Here is a 19,317-nt window from a genome sequence, read left to right as displayed (position 1 = left end):
CAATTCCTGGCCTGATACATCAGGAGGAAGAAGGAAGAAATGAAAAGAATGAACAAAATAGGAGGGCTGAGTTCAACAGGCCTGATTTTTAAATGCTTGATGGGCATCTACTAGTTAGAACAGTTTGTTTGGTCAGGAGAAGGGGAAATGGAGTGTCAGACTCAGCCTAAGCTGTGTCAGCCAGACTTTAGGAGAAGGAAAGCACAAAGCTCCAGGAAACTGAAAATCAATATAGCTGGGCAATGAAAGCATTTTTATTACAAAGAACCAAAAGCTGCCACAGAACACAAGGTTCACTGAAAATGGACACAAGGATAGTTAAAGGCTTCGTCAGTTTCAAGAAAACTGTGAAAAACTGCAGTTACAAAAAGACAATATAATATACATTTATTTAAGGAATTAGAAGGTCTTATCCACAAGGAGTTAGGAGAGGTGGAAACACCAGCACTAGTGGACATGTTACACAGGGTTTTCTTGTTGAAGCTATTTTGTGTCAACTCTCAGTTCTTATTCTGCTTCCCACATAAAGGAAGGTTTTCTGGTAGGTAGTGGTTTAGTGTATGATAGTAGAATCTTTTCTCTGAGATTTTATGACCTGGACAGAGCAGCCATTACTGGAGAGTAAATTGAGGCAAAGAGAGCTGCAGATAGAATCACAGAATCCCTTAGGTTGGAAAAGACCCTGAAGATCATCAAGTCCAACCATCAACCTAACAGTATCAAGTCCACCACTAGATCATGTCTCTAAGCACCACCTCCATATGTCGTCTTAAATACCTCCAGGGATGGCAATTCCACCACTTCTCTGGAGCAACAAAACAACCCTTTTTGTGAATAAATTCTTCCTGATATCAAATCTAAGCCTCCCCTGGTGCAACTTCAGGCCATTTCCTCAGATATCCACGGTAGTTCTATGGCAGAACTGGGAATAGACCCTGGAAAGAAAAACCTACAGCTCCACCTGCTTTTCCTCATCCCCAGTGCAAGAGTAAGATTATTGGACCAAGGTCCATAATTTGTATCCCACAACCCAGGCTGGACTACTGGTGTACTTTTTCTGTCTGGCTTTGCAGAAATAGTCAGACACAATAGAAAGCCCTAACATATGCTTGCTGGGGGGTCAGAAGCTGCAGGGTCTTTTTTTTTTTTTTTTTTTTTTTTTAAATGCTTGACACTGGTATGGCACAAACTCAGCAGGCACGTTGGCATCACTGTGGGTCCACTTTCCAATTTCTCAGTGTCTATCACAGGCAGTGTTCCCTCTGATCAAGTCACAGGCTCCTCAAGGTGAGGCTTTGCTCCTGTGGTTGTGTGAGGTTTGCTGGTGTTCCCCCACATCCATCTGCAGCAAGATGTACTCTGTTTCCAAGGATCTTGTAGCTAGGTTGTTCTGGTATGGGCAATTGCTTTGCCTGCTTGCAACAGTGCCAATTCCCAGCCATTCTCACTCTCAGATATTCCTTCCAAAATGCAGCCGTGCACCTTCCCAACTAGGTAGTCCATGAGTGCACTAAATTTAAACTAACCCAAAAATGCATGCAATTACTGTGATGCCTCTCATTGATTTGATCTTTCCCTGTGCTCAGTCAGCAGTCCCTCAATACACCAAGCATCTTCGTATTTAGGCATGAATTGTTCTGAGCAGGTTGGGCAGACAAATCTGTATGTTTATCATTATAAATCTCATGATGTTCATTTGCTCAGAATGTTGTATGTACAGAGATGAAAAACATTGACCTTTGTGCAATGTCTGTGTTGAAATGAATGTTATTGTCATTTCCATTTCTTCTCAAATATTTTTTTAAAGAAAGAAATAAAGTTTAGACTCCAATAAGTAGTTTGTTCCACAATGGAAATGAGATTTTTAATTTTGATGTCTTACCGTAAGAAAACATAGTCTGTTCTGCTGCAAATGGTACTGAAGCCATAGCTCTTGAACTGTTTGAAGTTAGAAGAGGATAAATTAATGATATAATGAGCCTTCCTAATCTCTAATTTCCTTAGTTTGATGAATTTCAGTATAGTATGTTTCATTAATATTATATAAGAAAATGATTTGGAGGCAAATTAAGTGGTTGACACAGGTACTAAATAATAAAAGCATAGAAATTATATGCAAGCATGCAATTAATTACAAGATTAATGTCTCTTATCTGGTCCCATGATATCTCTCAAGCAAGCCTGCATATACATAATCATATTAGAAGAGCATGAAAATATTTATATGCATACCTTAATTTAATAGTGATGATATTCTGTACATCATGTTGTTACAGCACACACTGGTGAAGTGTGCTATTTTCCAACAGCATAAACAGAAAAACTGCAAAAATAGTATGTGGATCTCAGATTTCTCTGATGTTTGAAGGGCCATATGCTACCTACCTTTACACAGTGAGATGCATGCAGTGAGGAAGCTGTAACAGCAATGTGATCTGCTTTGACAACCAATGATACCAAAACATTCTCACTGACTGCCACTGTTTGTTCAGATAATTTTCCATATGAGGCTCTCTGCTGTCTGCCCATGCACTTTGGCCTAGTGGTCAGACTTGGGGAGCAACAGGAAAATGGTCACAATGAAAACTGACTTCATTAATGTTATGTAAAGCTGAACATTTGAAGGGCTGTTGTCATGTCAAATTTGGTTTTCATGGGTAAAGTTGTTTTTGCAGCTGCAAACAGTCTTCTATGATGTCCTTTCCATCCATCTTCCCAAGGAAATCTTTATGCAGAACAGAGTCTGCAAAAGCAGATCAGCACCCTGTTGGGTAAATTATATTAATTGTATTGCACAGGCCTCAACAACTTTTCATTCTTCTGCTCTTGCTTGGGCAGACATGGTGATGTTTTGACCTGCAGCCACATTCCTGGGGAGCGCGCTCAGGTGTCAGTGTGGTGGCTGTAGGAAAGCCCACTCCCAAGTCACAGTGAGCCCATCTCTGCTTCGGGTCACCAGAGGTGAGACCATCCGGATGAGTTTCACCTGACCAACTCAGGTGTAAATGTGGGTCTGGGTGTTCACACTGGGTTTTATAAACAAAAGCATTTGACCTGTACAGAGTAATTTAGCTGCAATTTAGCTATGTTCTAGTTTAATCCATAAGTAAACTAAGGACTGAAATGAAAAGCTAATTTATTTTTTTTACATCAATGAAGTACTTAGTTGCTTTAAAGCCCTGTACAGCACTTATAAGCTAATCTACTCCAAACATAATTAACCAATGCATGTTGCTCCATAACAATGTTTAAGGTACCTACATTTGTGTTGCAGTATGGTCTGCGTGAATATAATTCCTTAAACCAGTACGTGTGCTGTATATGATAGGTATGACATTTGATTCACTCATGCAGCTTAGAAGAGAATTTCTGCTGTCTCTCTGTTTCTTTTACTTTTTACTAAGAAAAAAAATAAATGGAAAATGAAATGCATATTGTTACAGTGAAATCCTATTTAATGGTGAGCTTCAATTCAGAAAGGCAAGGAAATGCAGAGTTAAGGCTGGGATTTCATTCTTAGTTATAACTGCAGCCTGACAATCCTCTTTCACACAGGTACTTTCTGGAGAGCAACCGCTATTGAATAGCACAGAAATGCTTCTTCTTTTTAATGCTAATGGTAGTGGGTTTTTTATGTATTTTTTTTTACCAGTAGCTGTGTAAAGCTCTAGTACAGTGTCTCAAATGCCACGTATGCACAGAAAATGATTTAATCCCTGATTTTTCCCTCACACTCTTCATTTCAACTGTCAGCCTGACCCCCTGCTCTCCTCACACCAAGCACGATCCAAACTGTGCTGAGGGGGAAAATAAAGTCAACTTGTCAGCTGAAGGTTGTGACCATGCTTATACATATCTGGGATGCCAAAGGCTCTCTGCAGGAGGAAAGCCGTGTGGTGCCAGTGGGCAGTTTATGCAGGTTTTCAGAGGCTGTAGCTTTGGAGAGGTGTCCCAGCTGGAAGACCATCCCCCTGGGTGGTCTTCATGGAGATGGGCTTCCTCAGAGGGCCCCCCCCCTAGACATAAGGGGGCTTGTGCATACTGGTTTATAGTCCATGTTGGCAGGCCAAAACTCGCTCCTGAAGCAGCAGAAAATGGTACTGCAGCTGGACCTTGATTCTGGTCCATTTTCTGCTGGCTCTGCAGTATGGTTTGGCCTTCCATCACCTGGTGTATGGGAAGGAGGTGGTGTATCAGCCACACACCTGGGAGAGCTGCAGTGAGTGGCCTGGTTACAGGCCCACCATCACCTGTGTGCTACTCCTGCTCAGTGCCAGGAAGGCAAAAATGTACCCCTATCCCAGTAAAAAAAAAAGTCTACTGAACGTGATTGATGTTTTCTTTTGTTGCATATCCGAAATACAGTTGCTAATACTGTAGAGAAATTGTAAAGCAATCTCGGAAGCAGTGAGCACAGGCAGGTAAGTACCCTGCCGAAATGTCAGACCTGGTTTATCTCCTGTGAGCTCACTTTGCTTCACAGGTTTTATCTCGCTTTATGTGAGTCATCATTCCTATCCTTTAGGTAATATATTTGGCACTGCAGAAGGATCCTGTAGGCCATGAATTTTGGTTCTGACCCTCTGAAAATCTACAGGTGACACCTTCCCAGATCACTTTCAGTTTTACTTATTTATTTTAACTGAGTCTGTTCCACCATTGTGTGTAAGGTCTGTGTGGTTGACAGAGACCATCGTGCTGTTGCATTGAATGGAAAGGAGAGATATATCTTGGAGCCCAAGGGAGGAGCAGTAAACCAGAACCATCTGATACTTACAAATGAAGAGCGCTATTTTTCAAATAGCTAGACTTCTCATTTAGCAGGAGATTTTCAACTGTAACTTCTGCTAAATATATATATATATTTCTTTTTGAATTATATAATAGAAATTTAAAAACAGATGCAAAAGTTTGGACCTCCCATGTAGTTTTGGCTTTGTAATGGCCGTCACAGCTGCGTAGTGAGCAAACAGCCGAAGCACGGGGTGAGAGAAGTACCAGAAGAGTGACTTTGTAGTGGCCCCTGTCACCAAGTGCTTCCCTTCTTGGACACCCAGGGAACTGCAGAAGTAGAAAGGCAGAGAGGGCCTGTGGAAGTTCCTGTGGGTTATCACTGCATCAGCTCTGGACACCCAGCTTGAAACTCCTTACAAGGACCTTCTTTTTAGAAAGAACCAGTAACACCTTTCAAGTCCCAGAAGCAGGACATCCAAAATTAGTTGATTCCCTAGAATACTGGCTTTTACCAGATCCACAGAGGGATTTAGAGTTCTTGATGTTGAGCTTTTTTACTGTAATTTTTATGTGATAACTCTTGCAGCAGAATTTGTAAACCTGAGTTAGGCACTCTAATTCCCTATTAAGGGAAACCAGCCAGGCTAGGAAGGATATAGCCTACTGAATTCCCACACTGCTGCAGCCCTGCGGTAGTTACCTACTTAAAATTGGTATTCACTTTTCACAGCCTCCTGCTGTGCCTCAGGAGACCCTTTGGAGCTAGCGTACAAGCTTCTTGTCCAGAAGAAGGTTCTCAGCTTTGTGAAACAGCCTAACCCTTAAAATTTTTGCCTAAGTGGCTTCAGTGGTCGACTTGTTCTGAAGAGCTTGAGCTCACATCTTGTACTTCTGTGGCATATTTATTTGCCACAAGATTAGAGGTAGATCTGACAAGTTCATCCTTAGTGAAGTAGTGCTGCTATGAAAATAAGTATGTAGTCTTCACAGGCAAGAAGAATGTAGAGGAGAACATTCACCAAAAAGGGAAAAATCCTGGCCTCCATGTGTTAAAAAACTGTTGGGGAAAAAAAATGCATGAAATTTTAGTGTCCTTGCATTTGTCGTATTATCCATAAGCAAGCAACTGTGAGCATTACTGCTGCTTGAGGGTCTGCAATGCAAGGCAGCGGCAACCCACAGATGGGAGATCATGAAAGAAGGTCAAGGCCTCAAAAAGGTGAAGTCAGAATGAGCCACAGGCACACAGGCATCTCTCCTTTGAAGTAGCTGGAGATTTGGGAAAGTGTGTAGCTGCCTAGTGCCATCCCGGGTGAAATGCTAATGTGAGTATCTTTCATCCTGCAGCACCAGTGATACAATTAAGGGGCCAATTTAAGGGCATTTTCTTAATTCTTAAAATGTATTTTACTTGTTTTAAGCATGTAGATGATAGCTGGAATTTACAGTAAAAGACATTCAGATTTATGGGAAATGCACATGTCTATTTGCGGAGAAATTGTGGCCCACTGAAGCAGGGATTTTTCAACTTTTCTGTGTTTTGAAAATGCTACCAATAACTTCCATAAAATTGTAAAAAATAAAATTAAATTAAAAAATTTGTGCTCTGAGGAACTAAATATTCTTAGTTTTAGCGAAGAAAAAGATTTTTCAAAAGCCAAATAGTTTCATTTTTTAAATTGCTTTTTTACATTAGATATTAAATGCTCTCTAGAATGAAATCATTGTAATTTAGTATCTGCAGCTTGCAGATGTGCTGATGTTTAAAAAACAAACAAACAAAAAAACACCTGTATCTTGCACTAATTAAACTAGTAGTTCTGCTTATCCAAAAGCTATCTATCAGCTCTATAGATGTACCTTTGCACCTTCAATATTCGTACCTGCTGTTTTTTTAACCTGCTTATTTTTATTGGAGAAACAAATACAGCATAATGAGTTCAGGCACCTAATTGTAGATGCACAGCCAGTTGTCAGGTGTACATGCATTCATAGTTGGGCGTTTTACAGGGACAGAAATTCAGGAAGAACTTTTGCAATTTTCAGGAGCATCAGGAAGAATCTGACATCATCCTTCGTACCATCATACTGACTCACATATATGCAGTTTTCTGAGAAATCAACCTAATTTCCCAAGCCCTTACTTCTTGTTTTTGGCAACACTGAATTAAGTTACGCTAGCATTTGTCACCTGAGGAATCTTGAGTCATTTAACTTGTTTTGAATCAAAGCACTCAATCAAGATTGGCTTATCAGTGGCAGGGGTACAGCAAGAACTGTAATGCTTTTCACCTGCTGCTTTATCAACTGTCTCTCAATAGCTGTAAGACTTAGTCCATAAACTCCCATCAGTTTAAACTTTATTAGCACTGTACGGTAATGGCAAGAGAGCAATAAGAAGTGATGTTGTACTTCTTAGGGCACTAGTGAGCTATTTTTCTTGGTGCTGGGAATCATCCAGGTCTATTACTGTGGGCTGTGAGCTCCTCTGAGAAAACTAGGAGCTAATGATGTTCTTAACTGAATTGAAACTTTTAAAACTGTTTCTCATATTATCTAAAAATATTCATCACTGTATTTATAATGTCCTGCACCTTAGGCATAAAAACCACTGCAAGTGAGATGAACTAATAAAATGTGACAGAGAACTTTGCCTTCTCCAAGAGAGAGAGCTGTCAGTCCTTCCACATCCCAATTTCCTCTAACAACTGAAAGCTCAAACTGGTACATTTGGAACAGAGTAAGAGCAAATCTTTGCTGTACAAAGCCATCTATTTATGAGCTTTATTCTTGAATTATAAAAATAATAGTGATCAAACTTCTCCAGCAGCCCAGTGACTCTGACTAGTTTTCATAGGCTAAAATGTAGTATTTGCAGCAGCTCTCATATTTTGCTTGGAGTTCTAGCCTGGGAAATTGCAGCTCACCATAAACCATACTTGATTCCTGGATTCTGTTTAGAACAAGATTGCAAATCTCACTTTTTGAATTAATTTCTGGAAGATTATGGCAGAGGAGTTACTTGTTTAAGAGTACCGTAGTCATCAATTAGTGTTTGTAACTTTTTTGTCAGCTTTCACGTGGAAAGATAATTTTGTCATTTATTATTCTGATCTAGACAAATCTTTAGATTTAGGAGTGGTAATGTCTGTAGTCATATGGGGGTACATTGTGACAATTTGTAGAAGTTAATGGGCTGCAGTTAGCTTCAGTCTATTTATTTGCCAGAATAGCCTGAAATAGAGTTCTTTTACTGTATGGCCATCTGTAATTATATTTTTGATTGCATCAGAAAGATTGGAATATTTTCAGTCTATCCATTACTCTCTAGACTGCGAAGTTGCCAAGAGCATAGATGGAGAGACCTTCATTTTTGAAGGGAAAAAGCCCATGGTCCCCTATGTCCTTCTGTGATTTGTAGCTAGAAAAGCACTAGGAAATTGTTAGTTGGAAGCCAGCTGTCTGTTTCAAAATTGAGGCATATTCTTAGGATAAATTTAATTTTTCTTTCTTTTTTGTATGACTGGTGAATGAAGCTAACTATTAGCAGGAAGTTACATTCAAAGAACGAACAAACAAAACCAACACAAATTTGCTTCTAATGATTTACTACTGGGCTCCATCAAAATAGCTGCCTGAAAATTTTCTCTCTGCACTTTCCTTTGCTATTTTTAAATGTGTCTTGTATTAAAAAATAAGTCCCCTGTTTGCACTTGCAGTCACTGCAACAGACTGTCTCAGCAGTGTATTTCTAAATATTAAATGGAGGAGTAAGTTTTATAAGAATAGTCTTAAAGCATTTCCAATTCCTTTATTATTAAAGAGTTATAAAACACAAGTAGTTGTGAGCATGTTTGTGAACTTGTATAGAATCTTATAATAAATGAAATGCATTTTCAAGAGTTGCTGTAGTTGACAATACACAAGACTTGGGAAATTTATTAGGTAAGATCTCATCTTAAGCAGCTGCTCTAGAGACTCTCGGGAGCCTGCTGAGTCAGCCACTGCTTTGAAGTAGATATACCTAGACTTTGAATTTTAGTGAGCTCCCCCAAAAGGCTCTAAAATTCAAGCCAGCTTGTATTCAAATAAAAATAAAGAATGAAAAATAGCAAAACAAAACAACAAAAGGAAAAAAAAAATAATAGGGAAGCGAAAAGGTAAAAAAAAAAAAAAAAATCAAAAATGTGCTTTCCTCCTGCCTACTGTGTCCTTCCAGTTGGCTTGGTGACCACTTGGGCTTCTCCAGCTCTTGGGAAGTCCCATCTGCCTGACCAGGTCTGTCTGGCTGTTCCTTGCTCCTCACGGCATGTCCTGCGTGCTTCAGTTTCATGCTGCGGCTTTTCTTTGCCTATTGTGCCTTGCCATCCCAATAGCCCTCTCACCAGGGCCACTGAAGGAAAGAATAATCCCACTTCCTTCTTTCGGAGCCCATCTGAGACAGTGACTTTGCAGAAATGTAATGGGTGATGAGGAACTTAAGACACAACCAACACTGGGCAATATGGAGATGCTTTTCACCAGGGAAAGTATTTGCAAGATTTGGTTCTTGTTGTCCAGAGTTGTAATACAAGTAAGAAGGTGTTCAACTGGGGATGTGGGAAGAGAGAAAGACAGCAACAAGGCACAGAACTTCTCTCCCCATCTTAAAGCATAAAGACTTTAAACTTAGTAACTTAGTGAAAAAGAATGAATTTTGAACTTCTGGGCCATTTGGAAAGGCTCAAAGCCTTGGGTTAAAAATAAAATAGTCTTTTATTTTGGGGATACAGAGCAGAAAACAGATGAGGAGATAAGGACGTCTTGGTTAGCTTTTTACTCTTCTACTGGCTTTTCTTAATTGAGAGAAATAGGCCTAGGTTTTCAAGGCCTGGAGCTTTCCAGACCAGCCTGAAGATTTGAGCTGTATGGAGGCATGGAGTCCAAGTGCTGTCCCCTTATAAAGAGATTAAAGTGGCCATGTTTAGAAAATAAAGAGCTAACCCGCTCAAGATACTGCAAGGAATCTGCATTTCTTTTGAGCGTTAGTGGGAGCTTGAGCTACTTTGCAATTAACCATCTATTAATTTCACCCTTTGTGCTGAGATCAAGTATACAGCCTGTACGTAATTGAAATGCAACTGAAGATTTCAAAATAATGACTCAGTGGGAATTAAGTGATGGATAGGCTTTGTCTTGCATGGCTTTCACTCTCTGATTTGTAGGTTAATAGACTTACTCATATTCAAATCCAGTATATAGGTTTAACTGGGATTCAGGCATTGGTATTTCACTCTTCAATGATGCTTGATGCCTATATTCTGAAAATATTTTAGGCTGATTTGTTCTTCTACACCAGAAATATATTAAAAATAAATCTTTTGTGTTGGCCTTCAAGACTATTATGTTTTCTTGAGACATTATCCAGTATGATCATGGAGAATGTACGTTATAGGAGTAGTTGACTAATATAATAAACATACATGTGCCAATAGAGTTATTATCAGTGTATATGTGGAAGAACTTGCTCTTTAGTGATATGAATGTTTTGTTATAGAATATTGTGACTACTTTTGTAAATTACTATAAAGTGTCATGCGGATGCTTTAATACAGTAACTGGAGATCCTTGCTGCAGTCTTTACCTTATTAAAAAAGGTAGAGAAAAGGGAAGGTTTGCACATGATAACATGTAGATTTTTTCACCTGTGTAACAGACATTTCAGAATGATAGGAAAATAAGAAAAGACAGAAATTGCAAAATTTGTGCAGAATCTTGTTCTCTGGGTGCAACTAATTCCAGAGCAATGCCGGACAAATAGGAGGCTTCACGTGCTTAAGACCTATTAGAAAAATCTGAAGCTTTAGCTTTCAATGAGAAGGAACCTCCTGGAAAAGTTTTCAGCAAATCTTGTTAATTTATTCTTTTACAAGCTGCTGATGTGCATTAACTGCAAACAGCAAAATATGGAAGTAATGTCCATATCCTCACTAGGCAGCCATTCAAATGCACTATGGTGATGGAACTTCAGCTGCAGTAGAAGCAGCTGGATCCCAGGGGTTTTGGTGTTCAAGTTCTTGATATATGCTTTTCCATCGTTTCCTACAGTAACATGTGCCAACATTTCTACTGAGGGGTGTTTGAGATTCAATATCCAACTTTAAGCATGTAAATAAATTTGACCTGATTCTCATAGGGGTGTAGGTTCAGCTCGCTGTGAATCAAAGTAAAGTTTTTAAGACCTTGTTTTATTTTTTTTTTTTACTTTTACATAAACACAATAAAATGCACTCAAGTGAAAAAGCCTGGCAAAATCACAGTCCTGTGACAGATATCATCAACTTAGCTATGGCATAAGAGCAATCAGTCTCCAAATGAAGTGTGTCTGTCTTCTTTTTTTTAAATACAAGCTTGGAACATTTGGAAAGATAACTATGTATAGCAGTCATTATCATCACGCAGAAAGCATCGTCCTGCCTGCAGGCCTGCTCTAGCAGTGTGCTATAGAGCAGCCTGTACAGATGTGTTTGTCTAGTGAAATCTCAGCTCAAGAAATAGACTGCTAATCTCTCGTCTGCTGGAAGCTGTGGCATGCTGAAGGATTAGCACACCTCATGCTCGAGATTAAAAGTACTGGTAACTTATTTTCTTTACCCTCTAAGGTACTTTTAAACTGATGCAGTGGGGGCCTATCAGTACCAAAAAAAGTACAAAAGAGAGGACAGAAAGCAATTAAGTTAAAAGAAATCTGACATAGAGAGTATGAGATTTAGCACAGGATTTAATGTCAGAATAAAACAGCCCCAAATGTTTAAATCACTTAGTCACTCTTTGCAAGTCACTGATTCATCCAGCAACCATGGTTGCATGGCCTGTTCTGAACGTTGCACTGCACTGATTTTGTGTTGTAAATGGTGTTTTAATATTTTGGGGAGGACATGGAAATAGACTGGCAATCAAAGCTAATGAGGTTCTAACCTCATGAAAAATAATTACAGGAGAACCTGATGATATGTGTTTAGTACCTTATTTCATGCCAGCGTGTATGTGCTAGGAACCGAGCACAAGCTTCAGAGGTTTTTAGATATGAGAATATCTGCCTCCAGAAGTTTACGGTGTTACCATGGCTGATAAACACAGAGCAACTCAACTGACAGAAATTTCCATATGCCTGGAGGAGCAAGTAAAAGTAATGCACAGCAGCTACCAGCCCAGGCATTTAAACAGAATTAAATGGCTCCCAATGCAAAGATGAGGCTTTATCTTCTGGCACTATTTCTAAAGAGGCTATAAAGAAGTATTGTTTAATCTCTGCTAGCATATCATGAAACACCCATGATAGATGCCTAGCAGTGTGACATCTGTCAGCCTAGGAGCAATTCTGACCTACTTCTTACTTCAAAATACACGTCTGACTCAGTAGCAAGTGCTAGGCGTTATCTAACAAGAGTGGCTAAACTGAAGTTGATTTGATTGGTTCTGATACAGAATGTTAATTCGAGTGCCAGCAAAAATTTGAGGAATGGGTCTGAAATTGGTGTTTTACAGAAGAATGTCTTTTATTTGCTCTGTGTTAGTGAGTGAGTGTTATGAGTTCATGAGATCAAAGTTCAGACCTACACTGAAAATTTTCCTGTTTTAACTTGGCTTGAGACTTGGCTGTTGGTCCTAGTGGGAGATCAACACTCAGCTATTGCAAAATTGAACTCTAACAGGTAGAAAACCTAAATTTTATGATTTTTTTTTTTTTTTAGTGGCAGTCTTTTCAGTGCTTTCTTTGAAGGCCCTCAACCCGTATAACTTTTTTTCAAGGTGTGAGTGAATGGCGCTTTGTCAGTAAATGAAAATACTGCCGAAGCCAATGTGACAGACCGAAGGCTTAGGAAAGAAATCACCCTCTCTGTGCCTGACTTTGAGTGGTGAAGAGTATTAAAAACAACAGGGATAACTGATGCAGATATGTTGGATATATAATTTAATAGTGTTGAAATAGCCAGCATGGTATTTAGGAGAGATACTGTCTGGTGAGTACCAGAGGTAACAGCAGTGGCTTAGTTGCTTTTTCCGCTGTCTGAAGGAAGTGGTAGGTTTTCCACAGACATTGAAAGCTTCTTTTCAATGTTTGCTAATTCATTCTTCTCAAAAAAAAGAACGGGCATGTTATTATTCTTGTACAGGTATTAAATACTTGGGAACTAAGACTCTTGTATTATTAGATCATTGCTGGCAGGAAAAATGGAACACAGATAATGCTATCATGCATTTTCTGTACAATCTTATCAGGAATCTTATGTTGGTTTTTAGAGTTATCCAAATATTACATTATTCTTTGTTGCACTGTTAAAACCGGTAAATTGAGATTTGCTTCTACTTTCTTGCTTAGAGCGAGATGAATTGTTCTCTTCCATTCACATTTTATTGATCTTGTGTTTTGGTTTCTCTTTCTTACTCATTTCACCTGTTTTTCGTGGTAGTATTTAGCATCAGTTGTGGCCTACACTTATGAGGGAATAGGAGCATACCAACTCTTCTGCTTGGCATTCATGTCAGCAGTGGAGCTGTCTTCAGGTATGGCAGAAGAGTTAATGTGGGCACTGTCTTGGGAGTAATTAAACTGTATTAAGTGGGTAATCCTTGCTTGATGTCTGAGGACCTTTGAGTTAATTTTGTTTAAATATCTAAATTCTGCTTCTCTTCATGCTGTAGAGACAAAAGAAGAAATGTGTATGTCTGTGTCATATACCACGTGTGAAATGTTCCACTATATTCTGACTGGTGAAGGAGCACAACTGCTTGATTTCAGAATGAGTTTTCTCACACACACACACACACACAAAATGAAAGTGTGTACAAAAACTAGAGGCAAGCAATACGTATGTATTCAATGTCATTTATGTAGTTGATGTTTTGAAAGCCAGTGGAATTTGCAGGGCTACTTTCATGGTTCTTTGACAAATAATTTCTGGTATTTTTTTAAACTCTGTTCAAAAGACAATTTTTACTTAAACGCTCTCAAGCCACAGAGACTGTTTGCTGATCCACAAACAAACTTTACCTACAAATTTAGAGATGTTCAGGTTCTTAGTGTTGATTCTTGTCCTTGGCTGCTTTTGCTGAATTCCTAATTACTTGTTGTCCTAATTGCTCTTTCAGTAATACAATAATGGGTGGAATTTTTGTTTCCCTAAAAAAGCAATGATAAGTAATATCCAACAGCCAACTGCCATATGGAGCAAGGAATATATTATTGGAAAAATCATTTCATGAATGATTAAGTGAAGATATACTTAGTTTTCTGTAAATCCAAGTAGGATCCAAGATACTTCTTTCCAGAACAGAGGCAGTACCACAATGGGTGTAATACAACGTTTGCTAATGGGCATGGCTGAGATATAGAGGACTGTTAATAACCACCTGCATCCTGTGTGAAGCAGGGAACACACTTAGAGATACAAATTTGCAAATATTCAATTTATTAATGAAATAAAACTACGAACACCATGGTAGGCAAGAGGACAGCACTGCATGAACCTTCGCTGTAGAACAAAAACATTATCTACCCAACTGGTTGAGGAATTATATACAAGTTTACAAGGTTAGCACGTGGATTTAAATTGCAGTCACTATTCAAATTTCTTACTCCGCATCAAGAACATTGCAGGAACTGAGGATCCATCGTTTCCACAGCATTCGTGTCTTAGTCTTGGATATCATCTCTGTTGAGTGTGTTTATTTCCCACAGTTATGTTTTGCAATAGAGTAAGTAATGTAAAAGTGGAGGCAGTAGTTGTGGAATCATAGTTGCTAGTTATCCAGCAGTCTCCCGTCAAAACACAGCATTTAGCACAATAAAGTTTGTTCTCTTACTATCTGTGTCAGACTGTTTGCCAGTGAGGTATGTTAGATGAATATAACTACCCAGCCTCCCGTGCTTTCCAGTGTCTGCTTGGTTGAATCACGCCATGACTGACACTGAGACACATTAGTGGGAGGATTGTTTATGAGAAAAAGGGAAACAAATTTGACACTCGAGTTTACAAGGGAAGTTGTTGCTGGAGCACAGATGCTCATCGCTGCCAAATACTCACAGCTGAGGTCAGGGAAATCTGTCAGGGAAAGCAAAGCAGCCTCGAAGCAATGTTTTTTTACGAGCTGGCAGAAGAGAACACACATGAAATATGAAATACTGTTACAGCTGAGCAGAGAACTCCCCTCTTTTCTTTACATCCTTAGAATTGTCTAATGCCTTTTTCTTCGTGTGAGCCTCTAATGAGACACATGCTTCCCTTCTCCTTCTTGGGCTTCCTGAGAAGCCTACAGTCTCTACTGGAGGCTAATGACAGTGACAACAGCAGCCAGGAGGACTTGGACTAACTGTCCCCTTCTGATGTCCTTTTCCAGTCCTTGGCAGCAGTTGTTATTGCTCCTGCTCCGTACCAACGTCATGCATTTTGTGTTTTTGCATGGAGAAAGGGTAGCAGTGGAACAGGCTTGATCAGCCCAGAAGTACTGACCAACAGTGAATCTGAGAAAAGGGTAATTTAAAAGCACATATATGCCTGTGCTGTTAATATCCTGTGACTAAAAACAAATAAGAAAGGGTGAGTTGTTTGGGCTGAATATGGCTATACATTTTATTAAAAGTTCCGATGGAAGAGTACAAGAAACAGATACTTGGTATGGAAAAGGATATCACAGAGAAGATTGAAGAAAGGACATAAAAAGAATGTGTACCATAAAAGAGTGGGCTTTCAGGTACAGCAGTTTCTCGAGTAAGAAGGAGAAAATTATATGAAGACAGAGAACATGTACAAAGGGAAAAACTATCAGAGACCTGTGGGGAGAGAGAATGTGGAACATTAGATAGGAGAATAGCGGAGATTGGAGATCAAGGTCAAGAAAAACAGATTAAAGCAAGAAGCCAAATCAGAAAATACAGGTTTAAGAACCAGGAGACAGGAATGAAAAAAAGCAGAACCTTCCACTTTCTCCAAACAGAAAGGAAAGTAAGCGGTAACAAAGACAAAAGAAAAGATACATACATTTGCATAGTGGGTGGAAAGAACAGTTTATACAGTGAAATGGAAATGAAATGAGGGGAATGAAGTTGCACAGTAAATTCATGTTGATGGTGAAACATGATAAAATCCTTCCTCTGCTTTTTTCTGTGGCTACTGAGTCCTGGAAGAGCTGTAATTCCAGCTTTAGCTGAATGATACTCCTGGGTCTTTCTGTTAAAGAAGAGGCTTGAAGAAAAAAGGTGCTGTATTTTGGTTGCATTTAAAATATCATTTATCCTAAGTGAAATGTGAAATTAAATGGTAGAGATTTACCATCTGCTGTTGTTTAATATGTGAATAAAAGCTTGTGTGCTTATGGGACGTTTAAGCCAGTGATAAGTGCAGAAATAATGGAACCATTACATCATCACTACACCCAGCAGATACCTCGCTGATTGAAGCATCATGTTTCTTCTGTGTCTTAACAGTTTGAAACATGATTGTTGGAGGAGGATGAGCATGAGGGGGCTCAGTGTTTAATGTCTTTCTTTTTTTTTTTTTTTTTTTTTTTTTTCTCTCTCTCTCTCTCATTCCTTTTAGGGATCTCTTGCTGTCTGTGGCTCTTGGCCAGGTACTCTCCCTCCTTATCTGTGGTATTGGCCTCACGAGCAAGTATTTGTCAGAAGATTTCCATGCCAACACACCTGTTTTTCAGAGCTTCCTCAATTATATTCTTCTATTCTTGGTCTACACGACAACACTAGCTGTCAGACAAGGTAAGTGTCCATCGCTGAAACACATAACTCTTTTGTGTAAGACAGGGAGGATAAAGCTTTTGCAGAAAAATAATGAACGAGTTATATTTAACTGTGATTTAGACATGTATTCCATTAACATTTGTAACATATTTATAGTGCCTAGCAATACATATTAGATAAACCAAAACAAACAAACAAAAAACAGATCTTCATTAACAAAGAATGAACTAATAGATTCATGATTAGGGCTAAATTTGGGGGATAGGGCTTCTACCTATAAGCAAAAATGAAACATCAGTACTTTTCACATCTGAACTATTTTTATGGTAGTGCTCCTTTTAGGCTTGCCACATTCAGGGTCTGTTTTAGATTTGACTGTGTATCTTGCTGGGAAACAGTATGCTTTACAAGCTACATAGGTTAAGGAGAGTTCAGATGCAAGCAAAGAGCTTGCTCATTCTAGTTGCTCATCAAGGCAGCTCAGTAGTTCACTATTAGTGAAAAATAGCAGCCAGTTTTTAGTGTTTTGGATGTAGGAGATGAAAGGAGGGAATTTGGGATGCTGTCTCTGTGAAATGCTGAGTGGGCAAAGAAGCTCTACAGCCCTGCCACTGCTGTGGGCCAGGGCTCGTATAAGCGATCTGGCTGCCAAAATGAGAAATGCATTCAAGTGCACTTTGGTACCATATGTCAAATGATCCTCTGTTTGACAGCCTATATATATAATACAGTTTTTTATGCTTTTCCTGCCCATCCCTCCTTTCTCTGAGATTTTATGTCTAGAAGAGGTGTGGGAGGTGAATGCATTTAAGAACATTTCTTACCCACTCATTCTTTTGTAATCGTTTTATTTATTCACCTTCACAGAACACATTGATTAGAAACAAAATAAAAGAGCAAAAATATCATGTACTATTGTGACTGTGCTCTCCTGACATAAGGAGGGAAGGGCTCCATCAAGGAAAAGACAGAACATGCATTAGGCTCCAGTACATCTATCGGCGTACTGAGGGGTTCACGTTTTCTTACAGGAGTAAATATTTTGATTCATTTGTTGATATTACATCATTAAATGATTTGAGAACAACTCCGAAGCTTAAGTTCCTCCATCAGTGTGGTATTCTGATACAATACTGTAACATATGAAAGTGTTCCAAAACAATAAGGGTTTCCCTTCCATGAAAAAAAGGAACAATTAAAAATATACCACTGTTCTACAACACAAAGTGCTTACATGTATTACAGCTTGAGCTTTACAAAACTTGGTCTTCATTGACATTTTTCAGAAACAGCAGAGCCCAATCTGCTGAGGAAATGTCAGCTCTTACATAAGGAAAGATTGCTCAGGCAGTTTCACTATCTTGGAATTTCAGTTTGTGTAGGGGGAAGCATCACGACGTGCTTTTCTCTACAAAAGGCTTAAAATGTGTATTAGTAGCATCTTTCTGGAGAACTGTGTTTAAAAATATTTTTTTCTGAATGTAGGATTGCCTAGCTGTTCACAGGTTCTATCCCAGAGATGTCCTCCTCGGGACTGATTTAGATTTTGTGAACGACAAATCCAAATGATTTTTAAACAGATTTTGCTTTTTTGAAAATGCTACCTTGTGAGATGATTTATAGGCTAGAAATCTGCTGTGCATTACAGGGGTTTGGTCAGAGTGCTGTTTGACACTGGTATATATTGACATTTCAAACCCACTGTCAAGCACTACGTTTTACACATATAAAGATACTTGTAATAAGGGATCTATTTTATTTTTATAAATAATTTTCTATCTCTGTTCATAATATAGTGATTGATTAAAGAGAGTTTGTTGGAGATTTCTGTTGTTCCAGTACGCTAGGTTTGGGAAGTGAATGGAACAGACTTAGGGATAGGTCAAATATATGCTTGGGACAAGTGAGAATGGTTGGAGATGTTTGAACAGGCCTGCAGTTAAACACAGTGTGTACAAACAACCAGAGCACAACGTAATGGGGACCAATGGAATAGTCTGGAAAAGGAGCTGTCAAAAACAGAGAGATGGTTTGGTGTAGGGTCCAAAAAATCCAGAACGAAACTGACCAGTGAGGCAATGAAATCCTTGATCCAATCACTCACCGTAACATTTCTGCTGAATGGTAGAGCGATACACAGCCAACTCATTTACTCAGCATTTAACATTGCCAAATGATTGAGCTTGACATTGTCTTTTTGCTTGTGTATTTATTCAAATTCATTATCTGTGTTTGTTCCACTAAGGCAGTTTTTCTAGCAGCTCTAATCGTTTGGCTTCGTTAGCAGATGGAAATCACATAATAATTATATTAATTTTATATGGGCTGAATATGGGCTGATTCTGTTCTGAAGCTTTTTTTTTTTTTTTTTTTTTTAACTGCTGTTCTCTTACTCTGCATGCAAGATTTAAGAATTTTTAAATTACCCTCTTTCTCCTTCAGAAATCAGACTATCATAAGTTGGCTGGAAGTCAGAAATAACTGCATCCCTTTGTCTTTTTCTTTGCTTGCTTTCTTAACCTCTGAGGTTTTGCAAAAATGTACTCACTGAGAAGCAGTCACTTGTGGTGGCCAAAAAAAGCTCAATTCACTGTAGGACTGAAAACTATAATTTTCTGAGACATAAGGAGCTCTGAAGTTTCTGTTAAATGGTGTGTCTGGTACCTAGATAATTATCTTTTTTTTTTTTTTTTTTTTTTTAATTCTGGATATTTTTGTGCTTATTTAAAATATATATATATTATATGTAAATGGAAGTTCAATGTGTTATTTCCCTGAAGATGTAAGTGCAGAAATTCTTCACAGCTAGGTGTGCACACACTCACACATGTATAGATGCTGGTAGC

The 19,317-nt window shown here is 38.8% G+C and overlaps 1 protein-coding gene across 3 annotated transcripts in view; it reads left to right on the top strand.

Annotated features, from left to right (window-relative positions):
• SLC35F1 (solute carrier family 35 member F1) overlaps positions 1–19,317 on the top strand; it is a 257,592-nt gene that overhangs the window by 134,220 nt on the left and 104,055 nt on the right. For all 3 annotated transcript variants that reach the window (XM_035320594.1, XM_035320593.1, XM_035320596.1), the window contains one exon: positions 16,314–16,489. In XM_035320594.1, the coding sequence (XP_035176485.1) occupies positions 16,314–16,489 (176 nt within the window). The remainder of the gene's footprint in view (positions 1–16,313; positions 16,490–19,317) is intronic.

This window comes from Oxyura jamaicensis, chromosome 3 (assembly GCF_011077185.1).
Source record: "Oxyura jamaicensis isolate SHBP4307 breed ruddy duck chromosome 3, BPBGC_Ojam_1.0, whole genome shotgun sequence".
NCBI classification, from domain to species: Eukaryota; Metazoa; Chordata; class Aves; order Anseriformes; family Anatidae; genus Oxyura; species Oxyura jamaicensis.
Note: the sequence above shows the minus strand (reverse complement) of the source record. Positions and strands in the feature narration are given on the sequence as shown.